Source organism: Sarcophilus harrisii, chromosome 2 (assembly GCF_902635505.1).
Source record: "Sarcophilus harrisii chromosome 2, mSarHar1.11, whole genome shotgun sequence".
Classification (NCBI taxonomy): Eukaryota; Metazoa; Chordata; class Mammalia; order Dasyuromorphia; family Dasyuridae; genus Sarcophilus; species Sarcophilus harrisii.
The window spans coordinates 569,908,792-569,923,120 of NC_045427.1; the positions used below are offsets into that span (position 1 = coordinate 569,908,792).

At 35.2% G+C, this 14,329-nt stretch overlaps 1 protein-coding gene across 1 annotated transcript in view; it reads left to right on the forward strand.

The window, feature by feature from the left end:
* The window catches only part of CASP7 (caspase 7), a 55,507-nt gene extending 51,586 nt beyond the window's left edge, over positions 1–3,921 (forward strand). Inside the window, exon 9 of the mRNA XM_031949359.1 lies at positions 3,282–3,921. Coding sequence (XP_031805219.1) covers positions 3,282–3,505 — 224 coding nt within the window. The 3' untranslated portion in view covers positions 3,506–3,921. The remainder of the gene's footprint in view (positions 1–3,281) is intronic.
* The last annotated feature ends 10,408 nt before the right edge of the window (positions 3,922–14,329 follow it).

Below are 14,329 nucleotides of genomic sequence, written 5' to 3' on the forward strand. Positions count from 1 at the left end.
GGACTTATTTTTCTCTTATGTAAAATGAATATTGAACGAACCCAGTGTTCTTTCTAGCCCTATATTTAGATTATTCTCACTAATACCTTCTATCTTTATCTGATCCTCAGGCACTCCTTTCCACTCATTCCTTCACTACTGCTTATGATCTCTCCCCGATTCTTCAGAAACTCTTAACTAATCCTCCCTTCTCCTCTAGCTTTTGTCCTGCATTTCTCTTCTTTCTCAGATAAAACCCTCAATCAAAAAAAGCTTTTTTTAAAAAAAATATTCATTGCCTCTATTTTCTCATTTTCTTCTAAACCCTCTCCATTCTGGTTTCCATCCTAAATCACTGAACTGACCTGTCCAAAGTTACCTATGATTTCCAGATGGGCCAGTTTAATGGACTTTTCCCTCAGTGCTCATCCTTCTTGACCTCTCTATACCATTGTACTGTTGACTGCTCTGTGCTAGATATTCTTTCTTCTCTGGGTTTTCATAAACACTTCACTTCCTTCTTTCATTTTCTCCTTCAATACTTAAAAAGATTATTCCTTCTCAGCTCCTGGGATGAATCTTCATCCATCTTAGACCCACCCTACCATATATCATGCTATGTCCTTTGTGGCCAGTGGGGAGAAAGACGAGAAGGTCATCAAATCATGAGATCACTTTATTAAGTGATTTTCAAAGAGCCTCTATGTTTACACATAAATCTCTGTCCTAGGTCCTCTTTTTCTATACATTCTCACTGCTGACCTTATAGACCCTCATGGGTTTAAACTATTATATATATAATTTGTATATTTATAGATAGTTAGGTAGAAATATGATAGATAGATCCAGTTAGATATATAGAAATATATTCATCTGTAGTTCCTTTTAGGTCCAATCTCTCAAAACCAAAAAATGTCTGTTGGCTATTTCAAACTATTGTCAACTTATCAAAAAACTAAAATTAAATCTTCATTCCTGCCCCTTCCCCAAAAAAGCCCAACTCTCTTCTGAGTTTCTTTATTACCTGGTCTGTGAACCCCTGGGATTCCCCAAAACCTTTTCAGAAGGTCCTACAAGATCAAAACTATTTTCATAAGAACACTAAGATACAATTACATATCTTTATGAAAATGGATTTTCTTAGGTCTACTTCAACCACAACAACATATTGTAACAGATTGAATGCAGAAGCAGATAGAAGAATCCAGCTGCCTTCTATAAAGCCAGACATTTAAGAGATTTGCAAAAAATATGCAAAGCTGCTAATCTTCTCACTAGATATTTTTTTCATTGGAAAATGTAGTTATTTTTCATAAAAAATTATTTATGTTAACATGTAATGGGTTTATTATTATTTTTAAATGAATATTTTAAAATTTTATCAGTTTTCATTTCTAATACAGTAAATGTCAATTGATATAACCCATTTTAAACAAAGGCTATTTTGGGGGGGGGTTCAGTAATTTTCAAGGGTGTCAAGGGGTTCTGAAATCAAACAATTTGAGAAGAGCTAACTTAGAAGGCACCACCATTCTGCCAGTTACTCAGGTTCCCAACCCCAGTATCATCTCTTCAGTCTCACTTACTCCCTGTTATAAAATCATCACCAGGTCTTCTTGTTTCTATCTCTATCTCTGTTCTACACTCCCTTCTTGGTGAGGGAAGCAGAGATTCTGGAATCCTTGTGTTTTTAAGCTTTGAAAGTAATCAAGTGAGTGAGAGAAGAGTTGAAGTCAAGTGAAAATGAGGCAGCTTTTATAAGTAGATTCCTCTACCTCTTAAAAATCTATTCCAGGACTTTATAGTCCTTTTACAGGTGAAAAAAATAGATCTAGATAAATAAGGTGATTTATTTGAAGTTAATTATAGAAGTTAGAAGTGGAACCAAGGCTTTTACCTGGAAAAGGGCATCTTGCTCCAAATCCATGTTCCTTTTCACAGTTCTTTCATTAACAAGCATTTATTAAGTCCTTACTACACTCCAAGCTCTGTGCGAGGTACTTAAAATAAGACACAAAAATAAAGTAGTCCTTGTCCATTCTGTTATTAGGAAATAACATGCACATAAAGTAAATGCAAAATATATTTCTTGTGGATGGTGCAGGTCGAGGAAGGATAAGAGCACAGGGAAAGAAAGCTACTAGCAAATAAAATAATTTTGAATAATTATTTTTCAGTGTATACATTTTATTAATTTACAAAAAGATTGCTTTTTAGGACAGCTTGTATTCTGACCAATATAGTAATACCTGTCCTATCTACTTCTAAGAGGATCAAATGAGTGACAGTACAAAATAGTACTTTGAAACAAGAAAATACAGTGCAAGTCTTAAGAAATAAATTTTTTCCCATTGGATTTAGACAAAAACATGTTAGAAGTATAATCAAACTGGGATTCTTTTTCTGGCAGCAACTGATGCTGTGTCCTTTCAGAGAGAAATCTGAAAAACAACATATAACCCATAAGCAAACCAATGATTTTTTCTGGTTGTTTTTAAATTTGCTTGAGGACAGAAATTCCATTTAATCAGTAAGATTCTCATTGTAGACTCAGCAATAAACAAGAGTTGAGTCTATTTCTTTTCTTTCATTAACCTGCCATTAGTAGCCCTTCCCTTGTTTCATAGTAGTGAGAATAGTAATGAGAATGTTCTTTCTGAATAATAATAAGAAAAGACTATAGCCCTAATTGCCAATAATATAGGTCCTTATTTAAGGTTTGTGAAGCTCCTAACATATATTATCCTATTTGGTCTTCATTATATCCCTGGGAAAGAGATACTCTTATAAACCTTATTTTATAATTTAAGAAAACTGATATTCAATGACTTGCTCAGAATCACAGAGCTAATATGTCTATTAGGCAGGATTTGAACATCATTCTTTCTGATTCTGAGTCCAACACTATCTACTGCCCAGCAGGCTGGATTTGGAGTCAGGGAGCCATGAGTTCAAATCCCACCTTACATATTTATTCATTTTATCATCTCAGATAAATCACTTAAAGTTTCTGGGTCTCGGTTTCCTCACCTAAAAAATAAGGAAGCTAGCCTTGATGATCGCTGAGGTTCTTTCTAGTTCTGAGTCTGTAATCCTATAATCAGCAGTGATTATATATTATTATATATTATTTATTATATATTATATATCACACAAGCATAATTAGAACTGCTTAAAAGAATTTCTATAAAGCCAATTCAGAAAGGCCTTTCTGATACACAGAAGTTATCTCTTCACAAAGGCTCATTGGGAACCAACTATCTAAAACAGCTTCTTTGATCTTCCTTCTCTTCTCTCTGAAGGCTATTATTCATGGAGGAATCCAGGAAAGGGCTCTTGGTTTGTGCAGGCCCTCTGCTCTGTACTAAATGAGGACGGGAAAAGCCTGGAAATCATGCAGATCCTCACGCGAGTGAACTACAGAGTGGCCATGGACTTTGAATCTCAGTCCGACAACCCTTCTTTCAATGAGAAGAAACAGATTCCATGCATGGTCTCCATGCTCACCAAAGAACTCTACTTTTGACAACATACTCAACCACAGCAAGGATTTTTCAATCAGGAACTATTGATCTTTCTCATTAAACAAACAAACAAACAAACCCTCTCTAATTTGTTTTGATGTTGCAACTTATGATCTTAAATCTTCTCAATTCAGCAGAACACACTTCAAGTGTTTCTTGGTGCTTTTAAAAATTTTCAAAGAGTCAATAATTTTTTAATTATAGTTTTGTTTCATGACTTTGTAATTATCTCAAGAATCAGAGATAAGGAGCAAAGGGTTTGTTGATGATTTCTTTTGAATCTTTATGGAATGTTGTGCAAACAACAAAAGTGACCTCTCCGTTGGCTGCTCAGGGTGTACCTCTTGATTGTAATAGATCTGGGAAGAAATACACATCTACATCATCAAATAAAGTTGCTGCTGTCAGTCTTGGAAAGAATCATTTATTTTGTTTGTCTGAAAAAGATAGAATTCACAATGGTTTTCTCATCTACATGTCACGTATCTTAATGGATTAGAGAAACTATTAAGTATTTCTGATGTGGGTTTAATACAACTTCCTCATGGCATCCCCTGGGTATTTTGAACCCAGACAATTGATTAATTAATATTTATTAAGCTACTTTTCCATTAGTAGCACAGTGTCCAAGGTACAGAATTTAAGAGTTAAAAGGGATCTCAAAAGCCTTCCAGGTCAGCCTCTGTCTGTAGAAGAATCCCTTCTATTTTCAAATAATTAATAGATGATTTTTGTTGGAAGATTTTCCTCCCAGCATGTGCCAATACTCATTAAATAGTTTGTTAATTAATTTTTTCAATTAACAAGTATATTTTCTCTTTTTCTCACCTCTCCTGCTAGAAAAAATAAAAAGGGAAAAACTAGATCCTTATAATAAATATGTGTGTCTCTCAGACACACATCACTGGGCCTTACCTCTTTTAAAGTTATTTTTGGAGGAAATTATGTTTTCAGTACAAAAAGGACAAGGGGACTGCTGACCATTATCTGTCACAAATGGTCTTTGCCTAGTCAGTAGAGCCCACTCCCTCCTGAAAGATCTCTTAGGATTAGGAAGTCTTTCCCTTATATTTAACCTAAATGTACCTGCACAAGCTCCAACACTCCTTCCTTTTGCTACTTGGAGCTACAGCAGAATAAATTTAATCCCTTTTCCACGTTAGTCTTCAAATACCTGACCATAGCCATTATATCCCTAGCTAAGTCTTCTTCAGGAAAAGCACTGTTTAAAAATTAATCATAGGAGCTTCTGTATTTGATATCAATTTTGGTAACTCTAACTCTGGCAGTTAAAGAAGGAGTTATGATATTGTCCATGTGACTTCTGAATAGGTTTTGTCTTCTAGATTTTGATACCAAATCATTCCTGCCTTTCATAATTGACTGTCTATCAAATTTTTATCCTTAGCAATTACCAATAAATCAGTTCCCCTAACTCTCTCTGTTCTCTTACTTATCCTTCCTTTCTATTTGCCCATTTTCCTTTCTACTTTAATTGAGTATCCATTTTATCATCCCTGGAATTGAGGACCCTACTGAAGTGCATCCAACATGGAGAAAATGTGAGATTTGTAAAATGAAAAAATAAAAACTCACTTGAGAAATGAGGTTTCCACATGGAGAATTAACCAACTTACAAGGCTATTTATAATGAACAGATATGGTTGAGGGTATCTTTGGAATCAGATATTGACAGGTAGCCTCTTGCAATTAAAAAAATTGGGATCGGTTTTTTATATCCTTCCCTGGTTGCCTTCTATCTAAAATATTTGTATTAAAACTTAAATGTATTAAAACATAAAAGGTTAAAACTTAAAACAAGATGAAATTAAGACTCCAAAAAATCTGACACATTCTCATAATTCACAGGGTGTTCCTCTTTGGAAAATATGATCTCCTATTGAATTTCTTTATTGCACAGAAAGAAATATAACTGTGGATTGTAATTGAAAACAGAGAGTAATAATAGGTTCAACTGCTTTGCAAGTTACATTTATAAACAGAAGAACTACCCATGACATCAGAGTTAGAATGATTTCTGATTTGCTGAGATTAGGAAAACCCTGTCAAAAAGCACAAATAGGTACAGTACCCAAGCAAATGAAGACGATTCTTTAAAATTACTGTTTTGCAAGATTTCACATGTGTGATAGTTTATTTCCTGGCTTCTCAGTAGGTTTAGAGAGAGAGAATTTCAGATTAAAAAAAATTATAAATAAAATTCTTTATTTGCCTGTCTAAGTAAAGACTTGAATATAGTAAATATGTAATAAATGTTTATTGATTGATTGGGGAGGTGGACTACATAAGCAGCAGCATGTTTCAGTGGGTAAAGCATTAGACCTGAAGCAAGGAAGATCGGGATTCAGATCATTGCTCTTGACTTTAGCAACAGAATGGCCATGGGCCAATTATTTAATCTCTCTCTAAGCCTTGGAGATCTCTCTTAGACTTTGTTATAAACAGGTTGGGTTCTTATTGGGATGGAGTTCTCACACTGACAAACGCCAGAAGTCCTTGAGGTATATTTGGATCATACAATCATAACTCTGGAACTGTCTTGGAGGCAATCTGGTCTAATGCCATTATTTTATACTTGAAGTAAGACCCAGACAGTTTAAATAACTCCTCCTTGGTATGTTATGGATTATTGAAATCAATTCCTGGGTGCTGTCTGGCCTTGCTGCTCCTGCCCTCAAGAAGCTTATGTTTTACTGACTCACATGATAAATGCAAAATGTATGTGAAATAAATACAAAATAATAATATATGTGGGATAGGCACAAAAAACTGGAGGGGTACAGCAAGAGGCATTTGAGCTGAGCTTGGAAGGAAGCTAAGGTCATTAATTCTCATTTGTTAATCTCTCATCAAAAAAGTTACAAGTCCCTGATAAAAAATACTGGTCCTGAAATCAGGAAGGGTTCAAATCTGGCCTCAGACACTTACTAGCTATGTGACCCTGGGCAAGTCACTTAATCCTGTTTCCCTCAGTTTATTCATCTGTAAAATAAGCAGAAGAAGGAAATGCAAACCGCTCTAATGTCTTTATCAAGAAAACCCCAAATGGAGTTACAGTCAGACCAACTGAAAAATGACTTAACAAACAACAAAATGAAGAGAGGCCAAAGAAAGAAAATATTTTGCTCTAGAATCTGCTCTCCTTGATGTTTACTCCCTCTGTAATTCCCTAACTCTTTATTTCCCAAAATCTTTTCTCCTAACTTTCCATGCTTCCCTCTACCTTTTCTTCCATACTTTATCCCTTTAGGACTAAGCTCTCCTCATACTTCTTGTTGCTCAGTCATTTTTCAGGCTTGTCCAATTCATCATGACCCCCTTTGGGCTCCTCTTGGCAAAGATACTGGACTGAGATACTGGACTGCTTTGCCATTTTCTTCTCCAGCTCATTTTGCAGATCAGGAAACCGAGACAAGGTTGAGTAAATTGCTCAAGGTCAAATAGGAAATGTCTGAGATTGGATTTGAACCAGGTCCTTTTGAATGCAGATTTGGAGTCTATCCATACTCTATCCACTATCTGCTCCCAGTTGACACTTAATTAAGCTAATTGTACTTGTGTTGGATGGAGAGTATTATAAATGCTTCTCAGGGCTCTTCCTAAATGAAGTAAGTGCATAATTATGGACTATTAGGAAACAATGATAACATATTGCTTAGCCTTTTTGTTAATATTAATTTTTAATAAAATAACATAATTCACAAATTATTATTGATGAGATTAGTATAAAATTTCTTTGACATGAATATTAATTTTTGATAAATATTCATCACTACTCATACATGGCATAGTGAATAGAGCTCTGGAGATTGAGCCAAGAAATCCTTAGTTCAATTCCTGCTTCAAACATTTAATAACTGTGATCCTAGGGAATGACACTTCACTTATCTGCCTCAGTTTCCTCATTTGTAAAATGGAAATAATAGCACCTATTTTTAGGGTTGTGAGGATAATATGAAATAATGTATATAATTCCCTTTTAAACATTAAAGTACTTATAAATGTTAGCTATTATTATTCATTTATATTCAAGATGTAATGTAATTTCTGTGTATATGTATGCTTATGTAAAATGATGCAATTCTTCAGAAGGTTATAATCTAGCATATTTGTTCCCTCTGTTCTGGATTTATTCAGTTCATTCTCTCTCTAATTTATCTTCTGATCTCTTTTCCAGGCAACCTCTGAGGATTTGGGCCAAGAGACTCTTTTAAAGTAATTTGTAATAACTTCTGAACAGCTATTGTGGTTTAATAGCTACAAATAGTATAAATAGCCGCAAAACTCTTAGACATATGTGGTCCTTAGAAATTCTTCAAAAATACAGAGATCATGAAATCTTCAAAAAGAGTTCAAATACCTTCCATGCCTTCTTGCCTCAAAGTCTAAACTTCCTCGCCTGACTTTCAAAGCCCCCTATAATCTGTCTCCAACTTATCTTTACAGTCTAACCTCCTTCTTCTTTTCCTCCCCCAATCTACTTTAAAGATGATACTACTTGTTTCCCTACCACTTCTCATTGTGTAATGTTCCCCCTCCCCCCCCATTCCTACATCACCAGGATCCCAATGAAAGGTTGGTTCTTTCTCTGAGTTATCATAGCACTTTGTTTATACCTCTCATGCGTATTCATCATATTTTAATTTACTTTTTAATATACTTTTGATATATTCTCTCATTAGATTATAAAATCTATGGTCAAGTAATCATAGCACCTAGTACATCCTTTTTTAGCACTTAATACAGTGCTTTGCACAATGGATTTGGCTCCAATAGTATTTGGCATAGATGGATGAATGAGAAAATGAATGAATTTTGACACTTGTAAGAAAAGTACATGTTCAAGATGAATAAAATCATCAGTATAAATTTTTATATGCTATCATAGCTCCATTTTTCAAGAAATTTCTTGCCTTGATGTTGGGTCATTTTTTCAATCATATTCCACTCTTTATGACCCCATTTGTGGTTTTCTTGGCAAAGGTGCTGGAGTGTTTTGCCATTTCCTTCTCCATCTCATTTTACAGATAAGGAAACTGAAACACTCAATTGACTTACTGAGGGTCTTGATTGGAACTTAGATCTTCCTGACTCCAAACCTAATTTTCTGTCCATTGTGCCATCTAACTGCTGAATAACAATTTGAATGTTCTCATGAAATCAGTGAATGTAGTTGGTGTCAAACTTTAAAATGTCTAAATAAGCAACATAAAAAAAATTGAAAAATAAAAAAATAGAAAAATTTGAAAAATCCTCATTTGAAAAATGAAGAGATTTGCAAAATGATCTACAAGGTCTCTTCCACTTCAAAATCTTTGATCCTACTATGCTCATGAATTTTGTTCTGTCTATCCATACACAAAATATAAAAATTGACAAGAACGCAATATCTGTGGTGCTGACTGAAATCTTTGTAAAATAGATCTCTGATATTTTTGAGTTAATGATTTATGAATCATTTATTTAAAAGGCACCCAAAATAAACATTTGTCATTTGGTCCAAAACAAAATCCTAAATTCTATTACTAGAAAAACTGTAGTACTTAGGACAGAAGATAGGAGAAAATAAGCATGAAATGTTACCAGAAATAGGGTTAAAATTTTAGAACTTGAAGAGAACTAATATATAAATATTATGTATGTATATATAATATATGTATATATAATATGTTTATATTTTCTGCAGTAGAGTGATGGCCAGAAGAAAATGTTTCAAGGAATGTATGGTAGAAAGACATGAAGGGTAGAGAATACACCAAAGAGCAGAACTGCAGTTTTGATGTTCTGATCCAGGCATAGAGGTGTAGTAAGAATAAAAAAAAGAGACTTAATTCTGTCTTCCCAACTTCACTTTCCTTCTAAGCAGATGTTGTTCCTCAAAGTACAGTCCCCTGATCATGCTTTGTGGCTTATACCAGAATGTAGAATTCTCTTACACTCAGCCTCCAACAGGGTATGAGGGGACAAGCAGCAGGCAAGCCTTGATCTCAAGGCTTAAAAAAAGACAAAATGAGCCTTTTAATCTTCCATCATAGGGAGCTCAAGCAGATGTTCAATATAGACAAGACTTTTAAGTGTTTGTTCAAGGATTTAAGCATTTTTATACTGCAGCAAAATAAAGATTATTTAGTTAAGCAATTATAAAGATCTTACTAAAGGACAAGAATTGAACAGTTAAAAAACACACACATACATACAATAACAGGTAATAATAATGATAAATAACTCACATTTACAGGGCACTTTTAAAAATATTTTCCTCAAAATCTTGTGTGTCTTGTCAGTATTATTACCACCATTTTACTGATGAAAAAACTGGGATTAGCAAAAGTTACTTTGTCCATAGTCACATGACTAGTAAAACTAGTAAATTGAAGAATTAAACCCACGTCTATCATATAATATCCAAATCATAACATATGCATATCATTGAATAACAGAACCCTTCTCAAATTTGTTGTTTGATTTTTTAATACTTTGAGATCTATATTTCAATGTAACTAATTTCCTTTATAATCCTATTTTTTTTTATTTTACACATTTTAAAGTATTTTCCTGAGATGGTTTCTAAGCTTTCCATTGTGATTGCTGGTGTTTGCCACCAGCCTCACCTTTCACTGATTTTTTTTTTAAAGTGTGATAGGATAGGGATGAGGGCCACCATACCCTTTCTTGATACAGAGGATACTCTATCATCACCCTTCTACTCCCACAAAGAGCATTCTGAGGGTGTGGATGGTACATCCAGCAGGACTGGGGGCTGAGTTGGGAGGAGAGCAAATAAATTGAAAAATCAAATTTATTCAGAATTCAATCCAAAGGATTGAAATGAGAGGCACACTGGTTGCCAAAGCAGAGATTTAACTGAAAAGTTCACTCAAGGTCAGAAGGTAAACTGCAGAAATTGCCAGGGAATTAGCCATTCAACCTGCCTCGTCATATTTGTTGTTTGATTTTTTAATATTTTGAGACCTATATTTCAATATTAATTTCCTTTGTAATCCTTTTTGTTTGTTTGTTTGTTTTGCACATTTTAAAGCATTTTCCTAAGAAGGAAGGCCTTCAAGCCTCCCAGGGGGTCTGCTGGTGTTTGCCATTGCCCTCACTCTCCACTGGTTTATAGGTGCAATGGGATAGGGATGGGGGCTGCCATGCATTTTGTTGACTCACCTGTCCCAGTTAGATAGGGATTGAATGGGATCTTACTCCAATTTCAGACTGTGAGAGAGAGCAGGGATTGCATAGGACCTTAGGGCTAGTGCCGGCTCTTGGACTAACTTTGAAGTGGATCCACTCCATGCTCAGAACAACTCACCAGGAAACTTCAGAAAAGTGAGAAATGATTCCCAGGCATTGAGGCTCCTATTTTTGGATTTTTCTCTGGATTTTCCCAAAGACTTATGTGCTAGAGCAAGCTCACAGTTTGTGAGAACCAATTTTTAAATTTGCAATGTGAGCATTTATTTACACCTTAGAAATGAGCAATACTACAAATGTGAGTTTGATTTGGTTTGGGGTTTTTGGTGGTGGTGGTGAATCTCTTGACTTAAAAAGAGAGAAAATGTTAAGAATGAAGAGTAAACATAAAAATGTCTGTATGTGGTAGGCACTTAGTAAATCTTTATTGACAGACTCACAGTACAGTTTGGTGACTCAGTGGCTTGGAGTTAGGAAAGACCCATGTCCAAATTTGGGTTCAGATACTTATTAATTATATGACCCTGAGGATGTTACCTTCCTTCTTTACCCTTTTAATCATAGTCATAGAATATTAAAACTAGAAGGAAATTTGCAGATAATTTATTCCAATCCCTCATTTTAAGATTAGGAAACAGAAGCCCATAAAAGTGACCATAAGAGCTTAATACTATAAGTACAATAAAATTCATTTTTAAAAATGCAAAAATCATTCTTAGATCACTAACCATACAAAATAGATGGTGGGCTTCATTTGGCCTGTAAGGTTATAATTTCCCATACCCTCAGGTTATATTTTCACCAACACCCCTTTCCCTTCAAGATCTTTTTTTTATAATGATTTTTCTAGGTCATAGAGCCAGCAAGTAAACCCAAGAGTCTACTAACATCAAGTCTAGGGTGTTCTTTCCACTATTTCATAGGATTCCATTATGTATCTATGTAGGTTGTTTTCAAAGAGAGCCAATAACCTTTTGAGTGATGTCTTGACTTGTGTGTGAATTGGATTGAAGTGAAGCATAATTTCCCAAAGTCATCAACCTCAAAGAAAATCCAATGTCAAGACGAAAAAGTCAGGATGACTAATGATGGTCAGGATGCAGTGGAGGACTTTGGAGAACTCTCCACAGCACTTACTTCAGCCACCTTCCTATCCTTTGCAATAAATTATGCTCCTCAGGTCCTCCCGCCTGAATGAATTGGGACAGACACTTCCCTAAGTCCCATAGGTGTCCCAAGGTTATACTACATGGCCTTAACACTATCCTCAAGGTTTAAAACAACCCTTTTTTCTTATGCTTTTGGAGTTGCATGCATCTTAGACCTACTCCAAATGCCCAATGAACATTAATTTCCTAATTAATGTTAACCCAATTAATTTTGCTAAGTAGAGAGGAGGGAAAAAAAAAAAAATCGAGAGTATTTTGTATCCCAAGCTGTATAGGAAACTCTTAAAAGCTTAGAAAATCCGCTTTTGCAAATTCTCTTTGCTAAAGCCTCTAGCAGTATTAAGTGTACTGGGTTTCAGATGAAAGAGACAAATCCGTTTTTATTTGTGCTGCTAATTACAATATTGTATGGTATGGTTTGGCTCTATAAAGCCCTTCTTTCCTCTTGAGATAGTTGCCAGCCAAAGACTTTCTTACACAAATATTTACAAGTTGTTAAAATATACAACACAGACCACTTACACCAAAGATAGGGAGCATTATTTGCAAACAGACTCTCCAAGAAAACAGTGGTTGGAGGATGCCATAGAACCAGTGGAAGTCATTTACTCCTTCCTTGCTTTCTCTGTATATTTGGAGAACAGCTTCTTTGGACAGATTTGTGTTGGTCTTGTTGGCGTTTAGTAGCAATTGCTCTCTCCATGAGCTCAGAAAGGGACATGAGGTTTCTCAGTGTAGGAAGAAAGATTTCCAAGAATCTGTCTGCCTCTTCTGGACTTCTTTATTGTCAGTATCTTTATCTCCAAAAACCACCCACAGGGAACTGAAGAAGTATCCACTGGTTGGGCTAAATCTCAGAGGCTTCAAAAAGCTGCTGAGTATAGTACCTAGGGGAGCGTCAGCAAAGTTATGATCTCTTGAGAATCTTCCCTAAGGTGTCTACCTATGGTTCATTTAGGAAGTTTTTTTTTTTTAAAGCTAAAAAAGAGATAAAGGAGAGGAAGGGGGCAGAGAGTAGTTTATTGGTAAAAATCTATTTTTATCTTCATTTCATCAATGATAAAACTGAGGCTGACACAAGTGGTTTGCTTAGATTAACACAACTACTGACAAAAGTCAGAGACACTTTTTGAATTCATGTCCTTCCATCCTGAGATGTCTTTTCTTCAGGATCCAAGTCTAAGGCACTAAAGGAGCTAGTTATAAAGTAAAAGATTTTAACTTGGGGTCCAAAAATTTGGATTTTCTTTGTTTTTATTTTTGATACCAGTATTTCATAATAATCAATTTCCTCTATAATCCTATATACATTTGAAAGAAATTTTTTTTCTGAAAAGAGGTCCCTTGGCTTTGCAAGCCTGCCAAAGGAATCCATGACCCAAAAGTAGATGAAACACTTTCTATAAAAAGGCACCTCAAAGTGACTCCTTTATTAAAGTGATTTTATAAAGTCAGTAGCTACCCTCCTCCTCAATTTTTTTGTAACTCCAAATTTTCCTATGTAGGTTTTAGAATGAAGGCCACCTGTCTTTGGAGTTACAGTGAGTGTGTTCTGTTTTTGGCTTTGCAAATATCAGAGCAATAGCAAGTGAGAAGTTGAAGTAGCCCCATTGGGCAACCATAGGAAAGGCCTGTCTGAAAGAAATTACAAAGCAACAAGACAGATAGGTTAAGGTCCTCATATATGGCCCTTCTCATCTTATTGCTATAAATATAAAGTTCTAGAATTATAGAAACCTCAGAGATTATAAATTTGGAATTGGAGGAGACCTTACAATATACCTCATTGAACCCCCTTACTTTAGAATACAAACCTGGAAAGAGCTAAGTGATTTGTTCAAAGTCACACAGATAGGCAAAGAGCAGATTTGGGGTTTAACCAGTCTTTCTGCTCTGCTTCTAGTGCTTTTCCCCCTGCACTATGGTGCTTCCATTATAAAATACTTATTGTTGCTTATTATTAGAAACTACTAAATTGTTTCTCTCTAAATTGAATTTTAGACAAATGAATCCTGAGATAAAGAACTATGAGAGCAGGTATTTTATATCTGTTCATCATAGAGTCAGTAAAAGAATACTACAATTTCCTGAAAATGCTAACCTGTTCTCTTCTTTTCAGTTCATTGTCCATTTGCACTGCCTGTAATTGTTTCCTGAGTTATGAACAATCTATCTACCTTTATCATTGTTGCTTTCAGGTGTCTCAGTCGTGCCCAAGTCTCTTGACTCCATTTGGGGTTTTCTTGGTAAAGATACTAGAATAACTTGCCATTTCCTACTCCAGCTCATTTTATAGATAAATAACGAGGCAAACAGGCTTAAATGTCTTGCTCCAGCTGGCAAGTGTCTGAAGCTAGGTTTGAACACAGAAAGATAAGTCTCCTGACTCCAGGCTTGGCACTCTTATCTACCCTCCAGCTGCCCTTATATTGGCAGTCT